Raw genomic sequence first — 26,310 nt, 5'->3', positions numbered from 1 at the left:
ATTTTGCACAACCTCTGAAATTAGCTCTGAAGTTGAAATGTATCTTTTAATGTTTGATTCAGTGTTTTTTATTCCCACTGCTGCTGAAAACCTCACTTGAGTCCACATTACCAGTTTTACATAATTCATCACCTCAAAGCTACAGCTTACCCGTTTTCAAGGATCCTTTGTTTTTAATTCGGGTTTTCAGATAGAGTATAAACTAATTTGCTTTCTGTGTGCTGTTATGCATTGTGCAATCTAGCGAACATATAAGAAACACACAAAGTAGTTTTCTATGTATTTTAATAAAACTAACACATCTGTTTCCTGTCTGAAATCTTCTTTGTGTCTCATCCTCTTGTTATTCCTTGATTCGTCAGAGAGACTTTATATGTACTGGTCTACCATGTATAGTGGACATACTGTTAAAAGAGAGCACTGTGAAACAAAATCAATCGTGACAACTGGCCTGTCACAATACTAAAGATAAGAAACACAATATTGATGTTTCTTGCACACAATGTATCGGTCAGTCCTTTGGGATATAATTGGGTTGTCCAATGAACTGCAAAGATTTATAAAACACTATTTATGATGTTATTATCCATCCTGGGTAAAGGTATTTAACTGTTTGGTGGCAAGAAACTAATTTAGGATACTAAGTTCCACACTGTGCAAACTTGCAAATGTCCAATGTTTAACAAATACTATAAATCAAGGGGGGGGGGGTGGTCATTTAAATGCAACAAATATTCTATAGCCAAATTATGGCTTTTTTTTACTTCTGTAAATCTGAGCCACTTACAACTTCTTTTTTCAGCTTTGATGATTGTTTTTAAATGTGACTGTGACAATGTAATTATTCATCAATTTAGCAATATACAGTAGCTCCCCATACCGTAACACTTTTCATTTTACAACGAGAGTTTGACCTCCAATGTATGACAGAAATCAGGAGATCAGCTTTCTTGTACTTTTTTCTTGGTTTCAGAACCCATTGGTATTGTTTACAAGTACTCTCTTTTAACGGTTGGTCCTTTTTCTGTTGCTGTGGCATTTTCCATAGGTATACGCAGTGTTTTCTCTTTTCACAGTACTGCATGTTTTCCTTTACGTATTAGACTTTCAGGGGCAAATACTTTGACCATTGAAGGTGATGATACTGTTTGTATAGATAATTTTCCATTTCTAAAGTGGAAAAAGCAGGCAAAAAATAAATATGTTAATGTTTGCAAATGATATTCAGTATGGAAATGTATTATTCTACACAAATGTAAAGAGTAAGATAACATATTTGAGAGCATAAGACACTTTTAACATTACCTGTAACAGTAAGATTTATCCAAACTATTCACTCTTTTGTAAAAAGGAAAAGATAAAACATGTCTGTAAGGTAATTATTTATAGTAGTAATGTAACATAGAGACTAATAGCATATATTTTAATGAGTATATATCGAGTATAAAGCATGGGACATGTTTATTTTTATAAACAAAAATATCAGACATTGTTCTCTCATCAGCTCTTGAACATGTCCACATTCTGATAAACATTTTCTGTGGTTGTCATTGTTCAGTTGCTTTGTTAAACTATGTGGATTTGTCTGTGTTTCATTCACACAATGAGCCTGCCATGGCTTAATCCATTGTTTATTTATGTGCACCTATTCATTCCTGTCTTTATTTACTGTCAATGATCTTGTCGTCACTGTGGTCTTCTGTCTGTGTACAAAGTTAACTCATGTTTTACGAGCAATAAAGTACATAATATAAACTCTTTCAGAGAATTTGGAAATGACATTGCATGGAGTAAACTTTCAGTAGTGACAAGGTGTCCATGAGAATGACTTCGAGCAAATGACGTCCAGTGAAAGATAAATAGAGCAAAAACGTCTCTGTTGCTGCTGCCAGCAGGTTCTTGCTGCTTTGGCTGTATCATTTATTTGTCTCTGGCAAAAACTGATGTTGACTGAACAGTGCAAACCTTGACACAACACCAACCATCGACAGTAAAATGTTTTTTTGTCGTTGACATTTGAGATATTATTCATGTTATTCCGAAGCATTTGAAAAGCAGATTGAGGCTGAGCCAACCACCAGACTCTCTTGGGCTTCTTTGCCATAAAATTGCAATAACATGTTTTATTATTTAGTAAACTGGAAACGAGAAAGATAATCCACTAAATATACAGCTGTCTGTGGATGTTAGAGATCTCACACTTTACACACCAGTCAAAACTAAACACAGTAATATGCACTGAAAAAGAAAATAAGTAACATTTTCTTGAAAAAAGCTAGGTAACAATTCGCACGCAGAAATTGTGAGTAATTTTTACTCAGATATTCTAAGTAAGAATTGGTTTTTATCCAAAATATGCAAGTAACTTTTACTTGCATATTTCTCCCTGAGACATAAAATGTACTTCGCCTTTTATAGTAATCTTTACTCAGGCTACCTTTGGATCTAATTACAAAACCCCAGTAAAAATCAATTTGGTGTTTCATGTATATTTAACTAGCTTTTCTTTACTTTTTCTGTTGAGAAATATTAAGTAATATTTACACAATATATCTTTTATCTACTACTTCTCTACACAACTATTCAAATTTGACTGTTGCATTTTCTAAACTGGGCTACTGTTATTTAATAAAATTGCTTCTACAAAACACGAAACATCTTCTTTTAAACTGCAGCAGCTTTACTTGTGAACTGTGAAAGAGGTCACTGCTGACCGACACACACCAATACCAACATATATAATCTGGTTGGCATTGCCAGACAAAACATTTCTAAATCAGTGCTGCCAATAACAAATTTAAGGACACAAACGCTTAGTCATTTAACAAACACTTTTAATTAGAAACGATGGGTATTGCTTGACAACACTTAGATACACAGATGAAGCCCATGAGCAGAAGGCAAGCCTTTGCCACACTTTGACAGTCATCAAGAACCTCTTTTCCCTCGATGACGACGAACACATTGTCAGGAGTGAAGCCTTTCTGTGTTGCATTTCCATGGATGACAAGGATCTTCATGACATGTTGAGCATAGTCCTCTTCAATGACATCTTTGAAATTAAAATTGACCAATGTTCATTTTTATGTCTTCGAGTCTGATGCGTTCTCAAAAAAGGACAACAGTGGGGGAAACTAACAAAAATATTGAATGTGTTCAAATGCGTCATTATGTATCTATTCTCAGTGTATATGAGCCCAACATAATTGTGTATAATATTAATATATGATATCTAAACTTTACCAGGCCGGGTGAATCCAGCATGGGTCTTGGTTCCTGCAACTCCGCCCTTTGTCCCAAGTATCTCCATAAAGTTGGTAGTGCAATTGTCCATTTTCGACAAAAAGGTTCGCTCCAGATGAACTGTGGTTATTCTTCTGAACTCCTCATTGATCTGAAACAAAAGGCAATAAAAAACATGATCAAGATGAGGTACCTTGCTAAAACAATTAATGCAGTAGTCCTGCCAGTATAATGTACTATTGAGCAGCAACACAAACTACGACTTCAAATGTATATGTCAAGTTAAACTATAACTGTACTAACTTAGTTGATTTTGGTGAGAGTGAACGTCCTTTAATATTCTGTGAAATATATAGAGAAATTATGTTAAAACATGAACACACAACATTAAATCTGAATTTGGCTTAAATCTTCATATCGATAGCATGTTTTATCCCCGCATAAACAAGTCACCATGACGTTAATACTGAGCTACACAGCAGGCCTGGTCATGTTGATATGTGGCACTAACTCAACACAGTACTGGAACCTTGTTTCATGCACACAGCCTTCATCATCAAGGACACCGCATTGGATAGAGACATAAGAGAAAAGTTTAAAACTGATGACAGAAATATAAGTTGTTGTAAAAATATGTCAGAATATGATAGTGACAAAATAATGTTAAGTGTATTAGACTCGCTCTAAAGTCACTAATTCCACCACGTATGGGATATATTTTAGCACATGACCAGAGTGTGCTCGTTACTGCTCAGCTATGATTCCCTGTCTTGTCACATTTCCCTCATTCGACCTCGGCTGGACTTGAGGATGTCCGAGAGAAAGCGCGCATTCAATACAGTAGTTTAGTAGATATTACTTAGTGTGAATGATTACAATGTACTTGTAAAAATGAGGATACATAATTACAAACAAACACCAAGTAACACATTAAATAAAAGGTGATATTTTAAAGTAAAAGCACTGGAATGATAATTTCTTGTAAAATTTACAAAAATAATCGAGGTAATAATTACAGGGCCAAAAAGTATTTTTTTTCAGTAGACTGCTAATAGTAATAGGCTTTATTAAATGCAGTCAGTGTGAAATGTCACAGTAGGAGGTCTCGGTGTCTTGGCTGGCTCATTGTCACACTTCCTTGGCTTATTAGGCCTACTGGGACATTTGAATTGATCACAGCCGTTATTAGTACCGCCTGTGATTTTCCCACTTTGAAAGGTCAAAATGCTGTAGGCCTACTTACCACTTCTGCATTTCGGTGAAGCACTTTTGTTGAAGTCCCAAAGTTCACCATGTTGTCGCTGAGTTCCTGAAGGGAGTGCCAGAGATCACTGCCAAAATGAGTTAGATTTAGCTTTAATGACAACACAACCTGTTGTGCTACCTGTGAATCTAGACAGGCTAAATAGAACTATATCCAACACATGTGCTATGGCCTAGTCACTGCACGTATCAGTAAAGGGGGTGAATATAGAAGTCCATATTTCCAACAGATTCACAATCTATAGACATTTTTCACCGTTTGGAGGAAAATGCACAGGTGAAACTGATAACACTGTTGAATACACTTATTGTAAGTCGCTTTGGCTAAAAGCGTCTGCTAAATGACTGTAATGTAATGTAATAACATTAACTACAGTTCCATTAAGTTTCATAGGAAGCATTTCCAGTAAGCCAGCATGCACGATACCAGGACCTAAGTGGGATGCTGTCATAGTTAATGCGATTAAATATAACCATGTCAAAATGTCTGCTGTAAGAAAGGTTTATTGAGATTTAGACACAGGTTTACAAACACTCACGTTACCTGACCGCCAATATCCGTGTTTGGTACGTCACAATTTTGAAAATATACTACTAATTTGTGGCAATAACAAGTAGAACTCCAGCACGAGGGGCCGTTAAAACTCGGTTTATCTGCACAACAGTGTAGTGGCGTTAACTCACTTTACGCTAATAAATTGCATGAGCACGTTTAGGTAAGCTTACAAAGGTGAAGGCTGATGTACCTCGCTCGTACGGTCACGCGGCCCTGTTCTTGGCTCCCTCTGCCCGGAATGACGTCATCGCGGCAGAACGTAAAACGAAAGCGTGCGCGCCACTCCGCGAGGAAGAGCCACACGCGTGATGCGTGGGACATAATGGTGGATAGGTAGGGTACAGTCTATCGCTCGATAAGAGTTGCTCATCCACTGTTTCCCAATTCCCACTTGCTTGTCTTGGACCCTCTGACTCGACAGCTGCCCGCTCGTACTGAACGACGCAACAAAATGCCGAATATCAAAATATTCAGCGGTAGCTCACATCCGGACCTGTCTCAGAAAATCGCAGACCGCCTGGGTCTCGAGCTAGGGAAGGTCGTTACGAAGAAATTTAGCAACCAAGAAACATGGTGAGTCGTATGCAGTTGTTGCTACTTGTATAGACGCTTATATTTAGAGGTAACGCGTACCTGCTGCGCAGATGCTGTAGCCTAGCCATATGTAGCGTGATTTAATTAGAAACGTGGAGTCATGGTGAAATTGCCGCGCAGTGTTAGGAACTTGTAGTCCACGCATGGCCACTGAGGTTGGCTTTGTTGCTCGGAATGCTAACAAAGCCGTAGTCCCTTTTAGGAAACTGCAATTATAATACCGTATCACATTGAGGCCCATGCTCTTTTTTTTCCCCCAACGTACCCCATGTTTAAGATCACGCGCCATTGTTTGCTCTGTCATCATTTCCTGCCACGGTGTGTTCACTCCGTGGCTCTAAGTGCTGTTTGTCTTGTCGCCTCTCATGTGGCAGCGTGGAGATAGGGGAGAGCGTTCGTGGGGAGGACGTCTACATCGTGCAGAGTGGCTGCGGGGAGATCAATGACAATTTGATGGAGCTGCTGATCATGATCAACGCCTGCAAGATTGCCTCTGCCTCCAGGGTCTCGGCTGTCATCCCCTGCTTTCCGTATGCCCGGCAAGACAAGAAGGACAAGGTGGGGGTGAGGGACATCTGTCTAATTACTTCGGTCATGCCATTTGCCATCCAGCATCATGACGAGAAGCCTGCAGCCTTGCCCATCAGTAACTACTTGACATGGCATATTTGATTTGATTTTTCCCATGTTCTTGTTCTGTGTGCTTTGCTGAATCAACAGCACTTCCCAATTATTTTGATCTTTGCTTGTTGCCGTTTGCCTGTTTTATTTACTCATGCCTACATTTTAATGACATTGCATGAATGGAATGTTTATTTAACTACCAAATCACAATGTTTATTAATTGTCATGGAAGACCAAAAATCATCCAGGGTTTTCACTATTGCAGTGTTTTTCCCATAATGCAGTTGGGCCAAACATTTATTTTTAACTTATTTGACTGAACAGAATGCCTCTGTGTTTAGCTTTGAGGTCTAGCGTCTAAAAGATTGTAATATTTAACGGGCATAATTTTACTGAATGGCTAAGCTCTCAGTTGAGTGTTATTTTTAGAAACGGGCAATGTGTGCCCGTTCACTTATTCCATGTGACTGAAGAGATCTATTTTTATTGCAGAGCCGCGCTCCTATCTCTGCCAAGTTGGTGGCCAACATGCTGTCGGTATCAGGTGCCGACCATATTATTACCATGGACTTGCACGCCTCACAGATACAGGTGAGTAGCACAAAAGCAGACTTAAACAGAAGTGCACCCTATTCAGTATTAATCTCTCCTTTGGGTGATATGTGTACCTACGTTAGAAACCTGACTTCAGTAGCCTGGTTTATATTGATGTCACCAGAGGATAATGGGAGAAATGAGCCTTGTGTTGGTCCTTCCAGCAGGTTGCACATCTTCAGCTCCTGTAACCTCGGCCCGTATATCTCTTTCCAGGGGTTCTTTGATATCCCGGTGGATAACTTGTATGCAGAGCCAGCTGTGCTGAAATGGATCAAAGAGAACATCCCTGAATGGAAAAACTGTACCATTGTTTCGCCAGATGCAGGAGGAGCCAAGAGGTATGCCAGTAGCACTAGCCACACTGTAGGTGTTTGACCCTTGAGCATCTCCTCTGGAGTTTACTTTAGATGAAACTTTTGTTGGCTCTACTTATCTCTGACACGGTTCTAATTTGACACGTGTGTGTTTACATACACTTTGGCGTGCACACTAGCTCTAACCCGTGGACGTTATTCTCTGCTTCTGCAGGGTCACCTCCATAGCAGACAGGTTGAATGTGGACTTTGCCCTCATTCACAAGGAGAGGAAAAAGGCCAACGAGGTGGACCGCATGGTTCTCGTTGGCAACGTGACCGATCGGGTCGCTATTCTAGTGGATGACATGGCTGACACGTGTGGCACAGTCTGTCATGCTGCTGACAAGTAAGCCCTTTTATTTACCTCCTGTGGTAAATAAAAAGCATTTAGAACTTTACAGCATTAAAAAGCCCCGGACAAGAGGGCTACTGTGGCTTCCATGGTCCTGATGTCAAGCAAACATTACTCAATTCAATTAAGAGACCTCTGTTCGTGACATAATGTGGAGCGTTGTACTGTTTCTCTCGCTATAGACTCATTTCTGCTGGTGCCACCAAGGTGTATGCCATCCTGACCCATGGCATCTTCTCTGGCCCGGCTATCTCACGCATCAACAATGCCTGCTTTGAAGCTGTGGTGGTCACCAATACGATCCCTCAGGAGGAGAAGATGAAACATTGTCCCAAAATACAGGTCCGGTTATAGCATTTATCATTTTAACTATTTCTCTTTCACAGCCCAAAGTGAGTAGTGAAATGTATGGTTACCTAACAAGTAGCTATATTTAAAGTTTTATCATACACAAGTCCTCAATTTCAGGAGCTAGAATTTTTGTATGTTGGTGTTTCTATTTGATAAGTTACCTAAGTCATTCATTGTCTTATGGTCACAACAAGCCATCCTCTCCCTCCCTCCAGGTTATTGACATCTCCATGATCCTTGCAGAGGCCATCCGTAGAACTCACAACGGCGAGTCTGTGTCGTACCTCTTCAGCCACGTCCCCTTGTAACGAATGACGTCCTCCCATCTACTGTGCGCTGTTACACCAAATAAGAGGAGAGGGAATCCTCTGACCCCAAACTCAACTAGTCGCAAAGATGTTCTGCTAACTAACTGAAGAAGAAGAAAAAAAACTGTCATGTCTGTTAGTACTAACGCTCACCCCCCCCCCCCCCCCCCCCCCCCCCACCACTCCCTTTCCCCCTTGAGCAGTGTCCCTTCGTGTCTGGGCACCAAAGCAATCGTAACCTACCAATTTAGGCCAGCATATTTATTGTACTTGGATAAATAGGTGTTTATCCACTGTGAACTTTGTTCCCCCCCCCCCTTCATAACCTTTAGGCCCAGAGTTTCTCCTGACCATTTCACCTCTCCAGAGGGCTGTACTACGAGGGGCCAGGGCTTTAGCTGGCTCTCCGAAAACCCCGATCCGAGATAACGGGAAAGGAGTCATCTGCTTGCTTTGTTGACCCAGGCTGTCTTCCTGACACTCCTGTGTGCGTTCCCATGAAAGCAATTTTATGCGTTTACTACACAAAATGGTCCCATTGCATACTTCCTTCTATAAATATGAAAAGAGATTACAGCAAAAAGCAACACTGTTTCTCCAAATACGGCAAGAGAGGAATGCTGTCAGATTATTACAAACTAAATTCATGAGTTCATATATTTATTTTCTCTCTCTCCGTGCCTACTTTTTATTTTTAACAAAGAGCTGCATATTCCAGAGTTCTTAAACTTTAATCTTGATGCAGCCGATTTAAACATGTATTCTCAAGCATTGCATTTAGGCCCGACACCATAATGAAGGCCAGGTGGAAATCACTTTAGGTTTTGGGCAAATTTAAATTAATAATGTAGTGAACTGCTATGGATGCTACCTTGTTTTAGTTTTTTATTAAAGGCTTTTTTTTCAGGCCAATTTGGGCAAAAGGCCAGAAAACACTACAAAGACATCAGTAGTCCAGTGAGAGCAGCAACAACCTTGTGAATACAACAATGGTTCATCAATAACATAACGTTATGGCTCAATAAGTTTCCATATATACGGTGTTCCCCCAGGTGATGATCTGTTTCTCATAGAGTGACGAGTCACGACAATGTTGCTATTCCTTAAAGCAAATTTCAAGCTGAACCTGGTCCGGACCAGGTTAGGTCTGCAACATAACTTCGCATGGTGCGCTCGGCAGGTTAAAAGAGCCGCCTTCGTAACACGGCAATGTCTGGCTTTAGGCTCAACATACCTTGCTAACCCGCTAATCTCGCTCCGTAGTACAGCCCTCGGGTTTCGTTTTGATATATATATGGTGGAAGAGCTTACATAAACATCCCCGGCAGGTTCCTGTGGTCAGGAGACTCATCTGCCATTTAAAGCTGTTACATTTGCTTTTTGTTACAATGAACGAGTAGTTTTTCATGTTGCTCCTGTGTTCTCTGTTTAAAAGAATATAATTGATGAAGTGAATGTGTATTGAACTAGTTTACAGTGCCACTGAAGCTCCACTCAACCAAAGAGTGCCGCTGCAGTCTGAAATGGAAGGACCCCCCCCCCCCCCCCCCCCCCCCCCCCCTTTATCTAGCTGTTTTTTATTTTGCCACTGGATGAACTTTCTTGTTTCTATCAGGAAGTGAAATATATTCTGGGATGTTTCTTTCAACTCTTGAGGTGCCGTCCTTTGAGTGGAGTTTGCCCAGTGGCCAGAATTTACCCTTGGAGGTTCTGTTGATGGGCTTTCTATCGTGAAGCTGTCAGGTTTTTAGTTTTGGGGTCTCTGCAGGCTGGAGCTTCCGTAAGAAATTCACCTGCTATTTCATTTTTTCTTTTTGTATGTCTAGAGGAAGGATTTGTCATTAGTGTATTGCCAAACCTTTGTTTGTCTTTTTCAGTAGGGCGGCTGCACCGGTCATCTGGCGATGCGTTATTAATAAAAGGAAATATGCCTAAAATCTTAAACCTGGCTCTTGTTTTGTTTCTTGATTTAGTGCATATTACATGTAGGCATATAACTATTATGCATTTAAGCTCTATGAACAAGTTAAATACAACCAGGATCATGGGTAGCTGTTTTGTTTACTCCAAACAGTGCACAATACATTTTTGCAGTGACTAGAAACTCGTTTCCATCTGCAGTCCCTGTCTGGATTCAATCTCGATTTTTGTTCCCGAGATAGTTTAAATTCTTCGATCAAAGGCCTTGGTCTTTGTTATATGCATTTTCCACATTCGGTGTTTGTCAAGAATGCTTTGAAACCGAATTAAGACATTTATCATTGAACGGTTAAAATACAAATGTGTTTGTTATTAGACCCTTAGTTAGAAGGGTAAGGTAAAAATAAATCATTTCCGAAGTAAGCCTGTTGATTTGATTTTTCACTTGTGACGCACCCTTGTTCCGAAGAAAGAAAACACCTTGATTGATGTGCAAGATAACCAATCGTCAACCACGTGACGTAGCTCGTCTTGACCAATAGTTATTCTAGAAGAGGCGGGCCAATCACCGGCAGCTTGATGGTCAGTGCGCCCTGTCATTGTAATACTGAAACTGTCACACGTTTTTGGATGAGGTCTGACAGTTTGTGTCCGTATTCGGGTAAAAACGAGGCAAATTACCCGAAATGAGCTCTCTACGTGCAGTAGGGAAACAGACGCCTGTGCTGCCTTCAGGTTCCAGCAGCAGACGGAGGACATTTAAGTAGACACTAGGCTTTATTTACTGGTTTTTAATATCTACTGATAGCTGACTGGGTAAGTAAACGCATCTCAGATTTTTCTTCCGATGAACGATCCATGTTTTATTCAGAATTTTTCGAAAATAATGATGAAAAAGTGAGATATTATACTGGACTGCCGGACTTCTCAAACCTGCAAATTCTATACCATTTTATAGAACCACACATCCCATATTCTACTTGTGTAAGGACTGGGGGTGTTCACGAGATACGTGTAGATGTTGGCGTAGTTTACCGATGGAAGATAAGTAGGATCGGCACTGAAACGATCTGCACTCGTCGTATAGGGATCCAAGTTACCAATAACCTTCAATTTGGCCAGGTAGCGAACCTTTGATGCACTATCCAGTGATTCAAAGTATGGTATTTTCGCCGCACTTCCTCGTAACTAAGGAGATCGTGACGTAGGTGAGACCACTCTATTGTTCTGATCCCAAAATTACCATGAACATTCATATATTAAGCCTATATATTAATATATTATTTAAGTGGCATTTCTTTGACTGTTTTTTTACCCTTACGTTTCAGCTTTAGTTCTTCTTTGCCTGCAGTCTCAGTATGACTGTCCTTTTGTTGGGGCGACACTGAAATGATTTGTGATTCAATTTTCACTCCGCTCAAGGATGGCAGGAAGCCCTGGCAACAAAGATGAAGGGGGCCTCAGGGATCCAATGGTTCGTTTCCACAGCTACTTGCACGGAGGGACCTCCAGCCTGCTGTCCACCCTCCCCACCCTCATTATCTTCCCTGTCTACAAAACCGTTTTCCGTCAACAAATCCACAACGCCCAGGTTCAGCAGGCCGTGGGACAGCTCCTCAAAGAGGGACCTGTGAAGCTCTACAGGGGCGTGGCCCCACCATTACTGATGAGGACCCTGAATGGCACGCTGCTCTTTGGCCTCCAGGACACCCTCCTCCGCCAGCTCTCTCTATCATCCCAAAATATCCTCTTCACCTCTGCCCTGCCTGCTCTGGCTGGGTTTGGCGCAGGTATGGTAGAAGCTGTGGTCTTTACCCCCTTTGAGCGCGTCCAGAATGTGTTGCAAAACGGCCAAAACGACCGCCATCTACCCACCCTGAAGAGTGTTTTTGTCCGGCTGAAGGCACAGAGGCCGGCCTCAGGGTTCTACAGAGCCTTGCTGCCCATCACAGCCCGCAACGCTCTCGGCAGCTCCATCTACTTTGGCCTGAAGGGGCCGGCGTGTGCTGTCGTGGAGGCACAGGGGCTTTCTCCAGTGGTTTCCTCCTTCATCTCGGGGACGCTGACCTCCATGGCCATCAGCTTGACTCTTTACCCACTGTCGGTGCTAGTGGCAAACATGCAGGCACAGGTGGGAGGAGAGGTGAAAGGGGTGATGGCTTGTTGGAGGATTCTGTGGGAATCTCGGCAGCAGAGTGTTGCTCAGCTGTACAGAGGAGGTTCACTGGTTATTTTGAGGTCGTGCATTACATGGGGAATCGCCACTGCTATCTACGACAGGCAGCAGAAACGTTCAGGTTAAAGAAACACCATTAAACAATAGTTTTACCATTTGTATTGGTTTTAATCCAGAAGAAAACGTTCTCATTCTGAAACCACGACCAATAAATATATTGATAATATAAATGTGGTGCTGATGAATCAGTTGCCTTGCATTTATACTTTCTTAATGGGGAACTTCACTAGTTTAACTCATTAAAGTCTGTTTACTCATCATACTCTATTTATCTATCTATCTATTTATATCTATCATACTATTTGCATATGTTTTTGGTCATTTTCATTTTCATTTACATGTAGAAAGACGAAACTACAGGAAATTAATGGGGAACAAACAACATCCAATAAAGTTCACCAGCCAGTTCAACAGGATGCCCAACGAGTTCTATAGCCTGATGATCTGATTTGGAGACTACAATTTATAGCAGAAACCAATGTTCCCTCTAATTTTTCATGTGTCTGGGCATACACACAAGCTCCCTGAGCACACTGAGGACCACTGTGAGCAACATCAGATGTGCACGCTGTGGCCACACACCAGTATCACACCTGTTCAAAACCTTGGATCATAGCAAGTTACATGGCTTATTAAAATAATCAAATTACAGCAGCAATTTTCACTAGTTTACTTTTAATATAAGTGATTTGACAAACTTTAAAGGAAAAAGACAAAAATCTTGTTGTTCATGAGATGTGTAGTATGTTTTATGTGAGAGTCTTGCTTTGGCCATGGGAAGAGTCTTGCTTTGGCCTGTGTGAGGTCCTGTTGTGGCCTGTGTGAGGGTCCTGTTCTGGAAGAAATGATACATATACACCTTTCAGACATAACATTTTGTTCACATTAAAACATTCACATTTTGCACAATGACGTGTGCTGTAGCTTGTGTGATACAGTGTAAATTCCTGTAACTCTGTCTGTAAAATATGTAATTACTCAGTTTTTTATTATCATTTCTACTCCCCATAAATTATCTAGTAGTAACATAATTTAATGATTAATATCCAGTGGTGTATAAAGTACTCAAAAGCTATACTTGAGTAAAAGTAAAGATACCTTACTGGAAAACTACTCAAGTAAAAGTAAAAAGTCACCTCTTAGAATACTACTTGAGTAAAAGTCTTAAAGTATCTGATATTTATTGTACTTAAGTACAAAAGTACTTAAGTATCAAAAGTAATTTTCTGATATTAAATGTACATCATAACCTGAACATTAAATGAACATCATAACCTGTTCATTGAAAGTAAAAGTACAAGTAAATGCTGTTAATAAAAAAGCAAAGGGTTAGAATTGTGAGAATTATGAAGTTTATTCTTTTAAGTGCTGTGGCACCATGACCAAGGACATGGAGCTGTGTTGAACATAATTGGGTTGGCTGTGATCCATCCAGGAGCAACAATGTTAAACATAATATATTGTACATAAGTATACTTTTGCATCTACTATGAACTTATCATCATAATTCTCCGTAAAGCAATATGACACTATGAAGGAGTTGTAACAGTGCGTTTATAAGTCTGCTCATTAGACTAGAGGATATAGAGGACAAATGCATAATATTATGTTCAGCAAAACATATCCACTTGATGCATCAGGTCAGTGGTTTGAGAAAGGACGCCTGCCTTGTAAACTCCTATGGGCCTGATTTGAATACAAAGGTTTTGCTCAAGCTGAATCTGCAATTGGGCGACTGCTACCATCATAACTCCATCTGATCATCCACAACATGACTCAAATATCAAAACATGATCAATACTAAAGTAACAACACAGTCATTACTTGAAACTGAAACATGTCCTGTTCATCTTCAAAAGAAGTTGGTTTTCAAAATTGCGAGAATTCCGTCTCGCTCTTCTTGGGCTGAAGACTCGTCCTGCGATGCTAAATATCCTTTCACAGGCCGCTGAGGCAGGTAGAGGTGTGTTCAGCGTCACAGACAGCTTGCACACAGCTGCGAAGAATTCCCCGAATGCTGCGCTCTCGCGGCTCCTGTCAATCCGTGTATATAGCTACAGCTAACGTTAGGCAACTAGTGCTGCACAACTGTCAACACTTCCTCAGCTCACTAACTCGCTAGCGATCCACGGGTGTTGGTCTTCGTCACCACCGTCGTTTGTTGCGGGAGTAGCAGGTGCTTCCATTTCTGCTTCCATCATGAAATCAGTCATCGTAGAGTGGAATTATACTCAGGTAGTCGCCCGCTAGCTTATAGCATGTAGCATCCTGGGCATCACTGGGAATCAAACACCGCGGCTTTGAGAGCACTTGTTTGCAATTGTGCATTAACGTGACTGACCAATGATTTAACTTGCTGCTAGGACCACTGATTCAACAAACCTGCTTGCTTGCAGTCTGTGTTCCACCACAGTCCCCGACGCTGCTCTCATGATTCATTTTGTTTCTAAAGATAGATTTGATTTTGTAGCGAGTAACGAAGGTTTCAGGGGAAATGTATCGGAGTAAAAGTATCAGTTTTCTTTGCAAAATGTAGTGAAGTAAAAGTAAAAGTAAACATAAATATAAGTAGTAAAGTAAAGTACAGATACCCAAAAAAACTACTTAAGTACAGTAACGAAGTATTTCTACTTCGTTACTATACACCACTGTTAATATCCATAAGTAAAAAATCTTAATAAATGTCACTAGAATATGCACAAATCTGACTTAAATTTTACCTTATTTTTCACGTCTGTCCTTCTCACTTCTCCAATGGTTGTACACTTTGTCCAGGTTGATGGCTTCGTCTGCTTCTTGCTTTGACTTTATGTCGCTGCCCGTTCGTTTCGCCATGATAAGGGGTTAGCATTTGCGTCTCGTAACTCCGCCGCACTGTTGATAGCTAGCTAACCTGCACGGCGCGAATGGGCAGGGCAATAGTGTCAATGCTATGATTGGCTGCGTAGCGTAAGTGAACCGAATCGTATCATTGGCTGGACACCTGTCACTCACTGAGTTACGTTGCAAAATAGTACAGAAAACAAAATTATTATTATTATTATTATTGGTTTAATTGATTAGATAAGATTAGGACTAATATTAGATATTAATTAATACGTTTATGTTGAATTTTATTTTATGCGCTGCATAGATTTTCTTGTGCGCTGAGAATGTGCGAGCAGTGCGCGATTGCTCAAGCGCGCAGCTTAGAGGGAACATTGGCAGAAACCCTGCATTACACATTGGGTGGTGGATTTAGTTAAAGATGGTTATTTACCAGCTGGGCAACAATGTTGTTTTCAACATGGAATAAAAGTAGGATCCATACATGTTTCAGGTTGGATAAGGCACTAAAGGTCGGGATATCTTGACCACCTGTCTCTTGAAGTGCAAAACCAAATCACTGTAGTTTCCCTTTAACTGCATAAAGGGAGATAGATGCATGTTTATGGTGTATTGTCAATACATTATTTATTTTGTATGTATGAAATAAATATTGCATGTGTATTAAAGGACGAGCAAAACAACATGATAGCCACTCCCTGTGTGGAGTTTGTATGTTCTCCCCATGTCTGCATGGGGGTCCATAGACATTCATGTTACGTTAGTTGGAAACTAAGTTGGTATGTAGCACTTTAATACACTGCCATCTCATCCAGGGTGTACCCTGCCTCTCACCTTGTATGTGGGCCAGCTCCAGCGCCCTGCCATGAGCCAATGGATGGAATAAACCAGTGTTTTCACAATGTAGCCGATGAAAAACAACTGTGTTTTACTGTGAAATAAAAACGTCTGTAATCGCCAAGTATTCCTGTGAAATGAACAGAAAATGACATGATATTAATTATTGCAGAATACAGACCCCCCCCCCCCCCTCAAACTGCATTCATAAATAAATGTTATCCATCGTGCATTTCAAAAGTTTCTGTGATTTTTGTCAAACCATGTCATGTCACAACTCGTCCATTAGATGGTGCACGTGTGTAAAATAAAAATCTGCCAGATCCCCTATAATGTGAGCTCAGTAGTTGTGCTCTACTTTACGCAGGTGAGGGGAGGAACAACTGATCCAAATGATTGCAACATTCCTGCGCAAGAACGAACAGCGATCAGTTCTGTCCAGACATCAGGATTGACCAATCAAAATTCTTCTACTGAGCTTTGGGAGCCAATAGGAGCTGGAGCATTCGTGTCCATTTTGGCGTGCAGAAGGGCGTGTTGTCTCTACTTAAAGCGTTGGCTTTGGACACATCACACAGACGCATTTTTACCTGCTAAGGACGCTGCGCACTTCTGCACCAGGTAATGTTATTCTGAATTATCTCTGTTTAGCAGCCCGCACACTCAAAAAAGACGCCTAGACATTGTAATGTAATGCAAACATTGTTAATGTTAAGAAATATGTTTGTTTCGTTCTAAAAGTTAGTGGGTGTTCAACATTTCTGCTACAGGCCGAAGACTTTCCTCAACAGTTACTTTACTGTCATGTGGATTACTCGGTGTTACTGTGGGGTCTGATGGGTTTCCTGAACGCCACACTCCTCTGCTCGCGAGCTGTTTCGTTGTATGCGTTTGTTAATGGCGCGCGGGAGGGATAAACTAGTTTTTCTGGTTAATGGTGAATTCCAGGGTTCATCTCTTTTTTGTTTAAGAGAGGTGGGGCTTAATGTGCGTACCTGTGTGGGATTGTACACTACTGCTGTCGTCAGTGATAATGAGCTCATGTTTTCTCTCTCGCGCTCTCTCTCTCGCTCTCTCGCTCACACACACAAACTTTTCTCCAGTAGAACTCTTCCAAAATGAGCAACACATGTCCAGTCACTGGGGAGGTGAAGGCGTTTAAAAGAGGCAGTCTCAAGAAGACCGAAACGCAAGAAAAGAACCATCTTCCAACCGTTCAGGGTATGTGTCAAAGAGAAACCGCCCTTGTGCCAGGTTCCACCTTTTCCCTCAGCTCCTTGTTGGTCACAGTCCAACTTCTCCCTGCCTATCATTATTAACGTCAAGCGCAAACATTGTCTTACTGATTAACTGGTACACGCCCAGCTACGTGAGAGCTTGTTCTGCTTCGAACAAGGAACGAGGACAATGTATCAAAAGATCTGTCTTTATCAAGAGACCACAGAGCAAATGGAGCTCCATGCTCTCTAACTATGGGGGGGAAAAAACAAAAGAAATGGAGTCACTTTGAGAGCAATAAGTTCCTTGGCCCAGACAATTTACTGCACAATAAAAAGGCCTCACCTTAGATCTGGTAGTAGGAAGAGGAGTTTAAATTTAATAACCTGCATAAATTTACACACCATCAAGAATATTTGCTTTATATCATCATGGTCCGGTCTTGTGTAACTCTGAGTTTGTAATTGATTAAACACAGGATGATGATGTTTCAACACAGTGCTACATCAATTTGATTTATTGTCCTGACAACAAATTAGGACTGATGCATTTGTTAAATCGACGGCTCAGTTTTAGATTGGTCCCCTCATCTCTGGCTGTCTCTCTTGTGATCACACAGTGATTGATGATGAGAAGACTGCCATCAAAGAGGTAAGTACCTGGAACCTACCTGCCATTATTCCTCTGCTTCAGTCCTGCTCTGTTACCTGCTCTTCCTCCAATTAGGAATGTTCTCCGTCATCTCCGCTTCCTTCTCGGTTTCTGTGAATTTCTCAACTCTGTAGTTTTACAAGCGGGATCTGAGCATAACTCTGGGTCATCTTGCTTTAGTCTTGTATGTTCTGGAATGTTTTTGTTTTTACCCAGGCATGTTTACTTTCATCGCAAAACTAAAGCACATCATTTTCCAACGATACTTTTACTTCCCTGTGGCTTGCTTCACAAAGTAGGGACATGTTGTTTCCTGTGTCTGGCTTCCATAACTCCAGAGTTCAGCCCAGTACTTTTTTTTTTTTTCTTTTTTTTTTGTTGAGGTGGCGCTTGATTTCATACTTCACTGAGTGATGAAATGATTATGGGATTGCGTCTTTATTCTTTCTCATACATTCTCTTTTCATCATGCCATGTTAGGTTTTTTTTTTTTTTTTTTTTTTATGGACTTTTTTTTTTTTTTTTTTTTTTTTTTTTTTGACTTTCAATCATCTTGTTGCCTTCTCCCACTTTCCCCATTAGAAATGCATGAAAGATACACTCAATTCGGAGTTGGACGAGTTTAACGCGTGCACGCTCAAGAAGGCTGAAACGCTTGAGAAGAACCCTCTTCCAACTCCAGAAGGTAGGTGTTTAAAATACATCTGCACTGCCCTTGATCCAGGTTCCTTCAGCTCCTTGTTCGGATACACAACCAACTTCCTGTGAGCTTGTTCTGCTTAATGCTGACATGACATGAAGCAGCAGGAAGAGTTAAAGTGAGGCGAACGGCCCATCATGTCAGTGGGGAGGCGCTGAATCAGCTGGAACTGCTGGTGCAGGTTGGCTTTTTCTGAGCCTTAAACTGTGATTTTATTTATTTTTTCTCAGGAGAGCTATGCTATGTTGTAGTGGAAGAACGAACCTGCTTTGTTTTAAATGTTTCTCATGAAATTGTAATTATTTTACTAAAATCAAATCTCAGATTTTTACTCCAGGGCCACACCTTGACACGGTCTACATTTAATTTCATGGCTTCGTGTTGTACATTGCTGCTGATGTAATATTCAGACGTTACATTAAAGGGGCACTTCATAGATTTTACACACAAAGTTAAGTTAACTTGTCATTACGATTACTATACAACCTGTGAACACTATTTATATACTGTGGGTTCCTAATACACATACTACTATACTATTTAGTCTGTCACATACAGTATGCAAGTCAGCATGCTATTCTGAGCCACAATCCTCTGCGCTGTGGATGTATGACAGAGGGTCAAAGCTTACGGTGTAATTTTATGACAAAGTAGTCCCACTCGAATGCGTACTGTATGCAACAGTACGTACTTTGTAAGGGAAGCTGCCGTATGTACGTACATAAAAGTGTGCCATCTGTAATGCAGGGATACTATCATCTTTGGAGCGGTCTAAATCTGATGTCATCAGGAAAAACGGGTTACACTTGAAGACGACAAAAGAATCGCAGAAAGCCGTAGTGCAGTATCTATTTAACTATTTGCACTGCAGTCGGTGCACACCTGATAATCTTACACACCAGCTGGAATATTTGACAGACGCTTTAGATCATGGTTCTGTGTTGTGTACATCAGAGTTGGGGTATTACATTTATTACTGCAGGATGATGTCGATGCAGAGTACGATATCAATTTGTTTTCTTGTCCTGACAAACAAATTAGGACTGATCTTCGATTAAAGTTGATGAACCTACGGCTCAGTTATTGTTTGGTCACCTCACCTTTTGTCTCTTGTGATCACACAGTAATCAAGCAAGAGAAGATCGCCATCAAAGAGGTAAGTACCTGCCATCATTCCTCTGATTCAGTCTTGCTCTGTTACCTGCTCTTTCTCAAATTAGGAATCTTGTCCGTCATCTCCGCTTCCTTCTCTGTTTCTGTGAATTTCTCAACTCTGTAGTTTTACAAGCAGGATCTGAGCATAACTCCAGGTCATCTTGCTTTAGTCTTATATGTTCTGGATGTTTCTTTCCCCATGCATGCTCACTTTCATCGCAAAACTAAAGCGTATCATTTTCCAAAAGTACTTTTGGTTACCTGCGGTTTGCTTCATAAAGTAGGTTCGTGTATTTTCAGCCCAGTAGTCTGAGGTGGAGCTTGAGTTCGTTCTGGAGTGACGAGATGATGGGATTGTGTGTTTAATCTTCCTCGAACATTCTCTTAACATTTTATCATGCCATGGTGATTTATTTTTTTTAAATCATTTTGACTTTCAATCATTTTGTTTCTCTCTCCGTCTCCCACTTTCCCCATTAGAAATGCATGAAAGATACACTCAATTCGGAGTTGGACGAGTTTAAGGCGTGCGCGCTCAAGAAGGCTGAAACGCTTGAGAAGAACCCTCTTCCAACTCCAGAAGGTAGGTGTTTAAAATAGATCTGCACCGCCCTTGATCCAGGTTCCTTCAGCTCCTTGTTCGGATACACAACCATCTTCCTGGGAGCTTGTTCTGCTTAATGCTGACATGACATGCTAATATCATCTTTGGCGCTGAAGCGAGCGGTCTAAATCTGATGTCGTCAGGAAAAATGGGTTAGACTTGACAACTACAAAAGAATCTCAGAAAGCCGTAGTGCAGTATCTCTCAACTATTTGCACTGCAGTCTTTACACACGACAATCTTACACACCAGCTGGAATATTTGACAGACGCTTTAGATCATGGTTCTGTGTTGTGTACATCAGAGTTGGGGTATTACATTTATTACTGCAGGATGATGTCGATGCAGAGTACGATATCAATTTGTTTTCTTGTCCTGACAAACAAATTAGGACTGATCTTCGATTAAAGTTGATGAACCTACGGCTCAGTTATTGATTGGTCACCTCACCTTTTGTCTCTTGTGATCACACAGTAATCAAGCAAGAGAAGATCGCCATCAAAGAGGTAAGTACCTGCCATCATTCCTCTGATTCAGTCCTGCTCTGTTACCTGCTCTTTCTCAAATTAGGAATCTTGTCCGTCATCTCCGCTTCCTTCTCTGTTTCTGTGAATTTCTCAACTCTGTAGTTTTACAAGCAGGATCTGAGCATAACTCCAGGTCATCTTGCTTTAGTCTTATATGTTCTGGATGTTTCTTTCCCCATGCATGCTCACTTTTATCGCAAAAGTAAAGCGTATCATTTTCCAAAAGTACTTTTGGTTACCTGCGGTTTGCTTCATAAAGTAGGTTCGTGTATTTTCAGCCCAGTAGTCTCGTTTTAAACTGAGGAGGAGCTTGAGTTCGTTCTGGAGTGATGGGGTTGTGTGTTTAATCTTCCTCGACCATTCGCTGAACATTTTATCATGCCATGTTGATTTATTTTTTTAAATCATTTTGACTTTCAATCATTTTGTTGCTCTCTCCGTCTCCCACTTTCCCCATTAGAAATGCATGAAAGATACACTCAATTCGGAGTTGGACGAGTTTAAGGCGTGCACGCTCAAGAAGGCTGAAACGCATGAGAAGAACCCTCTTCCAACTCCAGAAGGTAGGTGTTTAAAATAGATCTGCACCGCCCTTGATCCAGGTTCCTTCAGCTCCTTGTTCGGATACACAACCATCTTCCTGGGAGCTTGTTCTGCTTAATGCTGACATGACATGCTAATATCATCTTTGGCGCTGAAGCGAGCGGTCTAAATCTGATGTCGTCAGGAAAAATGGGTTAGACTTGACAACTACAAAAGAATCTCAGAAAGCCGTAGTGCAGTATCTATTTAACTATTTGCACTGCAGTCTTTACACACGACAATCTTACACACCAGCTGGAATATTTGACAGACGCTTTAGATCATGGTTCTGTGTTGTGTACATCAGAGTTGGGGTATTACATTTATTACTGCAGGATGTTGATGCAGAGTACGATATCAATTTGTTTTCTTGTCCTGACAAACAAATTAGGACTGATCTTTGATTAAAGTTGATGAACCTACGGCTCAGTTATTGATTGGTCACCTCACCTTTTGTCTCTCTGATCACACAGTAATTGCGCAAGAGAAGATAGCCATCGAAGAGGTAAGTACCTACTCAACTTTCTCAACGGTGTAGTGTTACAAGCAAAAACAATGGGGCCTGTCTTTTCTCTTACATTTTCTAGAAACCTGTTCTGTTCTCATGGAACTCTTTGCCCCATGCTGACTCATTTCGCCGTAAAACTGGAGCATATCTTTTTCCAGCTATGCTCTTACGTCCTTGTAGTTTGCTTCTTTGGCCCCGGTGTGCATTTAATATTTTCCTAATCTCATTTGCACGTACTCCTGCTTGGTATTATCACAAAGCAACACAATATATCGTCCACTTCATATGCTGATAACGCACAGTTGTACATATCCCTGTCCTCCAATGATCTCAGGCCTGTTAACAAACGTGTTCACTTTCTTAATGATTCTGATTTCTGGATGTTCAGAAACATTTTATATACAGATGAGACTGATGTATTCGTAGTTGAACCTAAAAGTCAGACAGGAAATGTATTCACACTTGGCATCACTGTCTCTAAAATACAGTGAAAGTCCAGGTATTTTTGGCTGCGGATCTCAATTTTGAAAATCTCATTACTTTTATCACTTTAAAAATAATAACCATTCATATCTCAAACTGATTCTCAGAATGCATTTATGTCAATCGGGTCAGACTACTGTGTCTCTCTGTTTACAGGATTATCCAAACTGATTACTCCTGTACTGAATAATAATGAGTTTTATTTATAGTGCTTTTCAAAAAACTCCATGTTACAAAGGGGATAAAATGGAGAGAAATATTGAAACGCATGCATCATAGAAATAGACTCTGCACTGAAATCACGTCAGTGGCGCCGGGGACGACACAGAATCGCCTTCAAAATCCTGCTAATAGTCTACAAAGCACCTAAAGGTTTATATGAATACAATTGGCATTTCCATTAAATGACCACACATGAATGCAGGTCAATGTTCAATACGGCAGGTTTCCCGCTCATCCCCAGACGCATGTAACTGAATACCTGTGAATAACTCTACAGTGTAACATGACACCACATACCTTACACGCTCTTTGTTCATCGTGAGCCAGTCGGTCATAAAGTAGGTACGTGTTTCCTGTGACTGGCTTCCAGCCAGAGTTCAGCCCTGTACTGTCTTTTTAAACTGAGGTGGCGCTTGATTTCATACTGCAGCTTAAGTGATTATGGGATTGTTATTTCTTTCTCTTAACATTTGATCATGCCATGTTCATTTTTAAAATCTGTTTTGATTTCAATATTTTTCTTTTTGTTCTTTCCGTCTCCCACTTTTTCACATTAGAAATGCATGAAGCAGCCGCTCAATACGGAGTTGGAGGGGTTTAAGGCTCAAGGCAAGCTCAAGAAGACTGAAACAAAAGAAAGCAACGCTCTTCCAACTAAAGAAGGTAGGTGTTTCAAATCGATCTGCTCGGGTTCCTGCCGCTCCTTGTTCGGGTACAACAAACTTCCTGGGAGCTTGTCCTTGTGCTGCTTAATGCTGACATGACATGAAGCAGCAGGAAGAGTTAAAGTGAGGCAAACGGCCCTGACCGGTATGTCGGTGGGGAGGCACCAAAGCACTGACTCAGCTGGTGCATGTCAGCTTTTTCTGAGCCGTAAACTGATTTATTTCTTCTTCTCAGGAGAGCTATGTCGTAGTGGAAGGAGGAACCTGCTTTGTTATAAATGTTTCTTATGAAATTGTAATTATTTTACTGAAATCATATCTTCATTTCAAATGTGCTTTTCAATCCTGTGCCACGCCTTGACACATTCTGCATTTACTAGACAGCCTGTGGCAACAATAGTCTGCTGTCCTCTGTGGTTTCAAAGGGAGCTGTCTTAATCTGATACCATAGTGATAAGAGAAGATAATCCTTTATTAGTCCCGCAGTGGGGAAATTCACACGGTAAAGAGTAATAAACAGTAAGAGTATCAACTAAGTAAAGGAGTACAAAATCCACAGTAACGAAGTATAACTAAAGAATTTAAATATAATATATCTCTCTAGATAGTTGTGTAGTTTACTGGGAGCACACAACAGATGCCATCTGGAGTAGTGAGTTAGTCTTAATGACGACACATTTATCGAATACAAGATGTTATTGAGTTGCATTATGGGAAATGGAGGATCCAGTGTTTTTGGCACTTGCCCCGTGCGAGACACTAACATGTATTGTATCTCTGCCTCTGTAGCTTTAATTTAGATATTCCGTTTCTCTTCAAAGGTTGCAAATGTTTTAACACAGTGCTATATTGATTTGTTTACTTGTCCTGCCAACAGTTGAGGACTAATCTTTGATGTCCAGACTCTGTTCTAGGTTGATCACCTCATCTCTGTGTCTCTCTCTTGTGATCACACAGAAATTGAAGCGGAGAAGAAAGCGGAGAAGGGGGAGAAGAAAGCGGAGAAGGGGGAGAAGAAAGCGGAGAAGGGGGAGAAGAAAGCGGAGAAGGGGGAGAAGAAAGCGAAAAAGGAGGAGAAGAAAGCGAAAAAGTAACAAATGCAACTGTCACGATTCGGCTCTCTCTGTCCTGCTCCTCTAAATCGTAATCTTGTTAATCATATCCGCCTTTGCCTGTTTTCTGTGCTGCCATGTTTTATTAGAAATGGTGTTTGGGCTGAAGCTTTGGGGAAACATCTGTCTGTAATCTTATGTAGAAGTTTGTTTTTTCCGTGCAGTTTAGAAAGAGCTGAGCTGAGCAATATTATTTTCTCAAATGAGAGGAATGATTGTATTAATGGAAAGCAATGTATGATATTACATAGTTAACATTACAAGCATAGTGGTGGTATTGTTAACGTTCCGAAAATGTTCTGAGAGATAAGATGGATTTTTTTTTTCTTTCATAATAAAAATGGATGCATCAAATGTGAGTTGTATTTCAAACTTTTTTTGAACGGATGTAAGCGCTGGACATTGTCTCAATTTTCAAACATGGATGGCAAACAGAAATGAAAATATTAATATTTAAAGCTCTGGTATACTTTAAAGTATTTCACTGCTGAAAATATGGTACTTCCATAAAACTGGGCTGTCTATGCATTAGAGGGCCACAGCTTGACTCTAGGCCTCTTCCACATGCTGTAATTTCTCCGCACTGTATTCTGGCTCATATTCTAAGTAGGCCAGGCCTGAATGTCCGATTCCAGCATTAGGCTACACTATGGCCCTCTTCATACAGGCCTACAAAAAAATGAGGAAGTAGTTTGAACAACAACCCGAAAGTCACGTCGACTGACAGAGTACTTCTGGTGCTCGTAATATGGAGGGAAGTTAAACATTGTTAATCTGTTAATACTACCCACATTGTAATTATACAAAGCTTGTTGAAAATCTGCAAATTTTCCCTCAAGTGGTCAGAAAGGAAAGTTGGGGCAGTTTGGGTGCACTGGGCCACATTTAAGCTGTACCTGTTCATATAGAGTACTCGGTGGAACAATATTGTTTTCCAGTGTTGAGAATAAGGGAACGATGTAAACTAAATACAGTCTGCAATAGAAGGTTTTACAATAAAATGTGTTAGTGTTTCACCATTATGAGCAAAAGTCAGTTTGTTTAACGGTAACCAAAATATTTATAGACATTCACTTGCTCTCCTGTTACTTGACCATGTTTGGCAGAGTAGAAAAGGGTCTTAAATGAGTCTGTTGCGATGTGAGTTTTATTTTTCAAAAATAAAACTCAGACTTGTTTGTGAGCATGCATAGTTCGTTTGCCTTGGCTGCACATCAGCAACATATATTTAAAATGAATTGCGAATAGTTGAGTCAACCGTTCTCAGTCAAAACCTTTATCTGGAATTACAACGGGTCTAAGCCTGCAAGAAAAGAAAAGGGAGGGGATCTGCTTCAGGTGCTACACATTCCACATTGCCATGAAATATTTTTTTTGTTTAAACTAGTTTTAATAAGCAGGGGTGTCTTGTTTATACGTTTTTAAAAGGCATGTAATTACAAAAATGTTTCCATGATTCTTGTATCTTTGCAGTATGACCTTGCTTTGGGGCGACATCACATTTTCATACTATGTGGATTGCTAAAGATGGTGCAGGCTGTGCTTTTCCACAACAAGCCTGTTGAAACATGCTCATACAACAGCATGCAGGTACTTGAGAGTGAAGACATACTTTATCCCTTCTAATTCTCTTTGGTTAGAATTACGTTTCCAAAATTAGAGACTACGGTAATGCAGATTTACAAATCCCCGTCTGTTGAAAGGAAGCCTGTTAAAAACGGATCATCTGCATGTAGTCTTTCAGGATCAGACATGTCTGTGCACTATGACAACAGACGACACGTTGCAGCACCAGAAGAGAAAGACGAAATGATAGGAGG

General features: G+C 40.7%; 3 protein-coding genes and 1 long non-coding RNA gene across 8 annotated transcripts; 3 read left to right on the top strand and 1 right to left on the bottom strand.

Annotated features, from left to right (window-relative positions):
* Positions 1-3,568: 3,568 nt before the first annotated feature.
* On the bottom strand, positions 3,569-6,056 carry LOC306777178. The gene is made up of 3 exons (XR_013771965.1): positions 5,922-6,056; positions 4,487-4,574; positions 3,569-3,584 (listed from the first exon to the last, which is right to left on the bottom strand). It is a non-coding gene; the product is annotated as an uncharacterized lncRNA (long non-coding RNA).
* LOC306777177 (ribose-phosphate pyrophosphokinase 1) lies at positions 5,367-10,188 on the top strand. 2 transcript variants are annotated; one of them, XM_079268195.1, is made up of 7 exons: positions 5,367-5,635; positions 6,031-6,214; positions 6,773-6,871; positions 7,091-7,215; positions 7,406-7,579; positions 7,768-7,927; positions 8,152-10,188. In XM_079268195.1, exons 1-7 carry the CDS (start codon positions 5,514-5,516, stop codon positions 8,242-8,244), a joined length of 957 nt encoding a protein of 318 aa, XP_079124321.1. In that variant the 5' UTR covers positions 5,367-5,513; the 3' UTR covers positions 8,245-10,188. The 2 variants fall into 2 exon arrangements, with proteins under 2 accessions (XP_079124321.1, XP_079124320.1); XM_079268194.1 differs by having other exon boundaries at positions 6,031-6,220.
* Positions 10,189-10,874: 686 nt separating this feature from the next.
* LOC306778047 (solute carrier family 25 member 53-like) lies at positions 10,875-12,466 on the top strand (the record flags this gene model as incomplete). The annotated part of the gene is made up of 2 exons (XM_079269403.1): positions 10,875-10,980; positions 11,587-12,466. Exon 2 carries the CDS (start codon positions 11,588-11,590, stop codon positions 12,464-12,466), a length of 879 nt encoding a protein of 292 aa, XP_079125529.1. The 5' UTR covers positions 10,875-10,980; position 11,587.
* A 4,093-nt stretch (positions 12,467-16,559) lies between these two features.
* tmsb1 (thymosin beta 1) lies at positions 16,560-24,846 on the top strand. 4 transcript variants are annotated; one of them, XM_079268919.1, is made up of 11 exons: positions 16,560-16,684; positions 17,170-17,284; positions 17,901-17,932; positions 18,515-18,617; positions 19,757-19,788; positions 20,268-20,370; positions 20,866-20,897; positions 21,379-21,481; positions 21,974-22,005; positions 23,271-23,376; positions 24,357-24,846. In XM_079268919.1, exons 2-11 carry the CDS (start codon positions 17,182-17,184, stop codon positions 24,470-24,472), a joined length of 762 nt encoding a protein of 253 aa, XP_079125045.1. In that variant the 5' UTR covers positions 16,560-16,684; positions 17,170-17,181; the 3' UTR covers positions 24,473-24,846. The 4 variants fall into 4 exon arrangements, with proteins under 4 accessions (XP_079125045.1, XP_079125043.1, XP_079125046.1 ...); XM_079268917.1 differs by having other exon boundaries at positions 24,336-24,846; XM_079268918.1 differs by having other exon boundaries at positions 16,595-16,684; positions 17,167-17,284; positions 24,336-24,846.
* The last annotated feature ends 1,464 nt before the right edge of the window (positions 24,847-26,310 follow it).

This window comes from Melanostigma gelatinosum, assembly GCF_949748355.1.
Source record: "Melanostigma gelatinosum genome assembly, chromosome: 5".
NCBI lineage: Eukaryota > Metazoa > Chordata > Actinopteri > Perciformes > Zoarcidae > Melanostigma > Melanostigma gelatinosum.
Note: the sequence above shows the minus strand (reverse complement) of the source record. Positions and strands in the feature narration are given on the sequence as shown.

Bases quoted from the DNA above. Each gene is read 5' to 3' on its own strand.
- LOC306777177 (XM_079268194.1), top strand. From the start codon at position 5,514: ATGCCGAATATCAAAATATTCAGCGGTAGCTCACATCCGGACCTGTCT. The intron at 6,872-7,090 runs GTGAGTAGCACA...ATCTCTTTCCAG, and splicing joins TGCACGCCTCACAGATACAG to GGGTTCTTTGATATCCCGGT. The intron at 7,580-7,767 runs GTAAGCCCTTTT...CTCTCGCTATAG, and splicing joins GTCTGTCATGCTGCTGACAA to ACTCATTTCTGCTGGTGCCA.
- tmsb1 (XM_079268917.1), top strand. From the start codon at position 17,182: ATGAGCAACACATGTCCAGTCACTGGGGAGGTGAAGGCGTTTAAAAGA. The intron at 17,933-18,514 runs GTAAGTACCTGG...TTTCCCCATTAG, and splicing joins AGAAGACTGCCATCAAAGAG to AAATGCATGAAAGATACACT. The intron at 20,898-21,378 runs GTAAGTACCTGC...TTTCCCCATTAG, and splicing joins AGAAGATCGCCATCAAAGAG to AAATGCATGAAAGATACACT.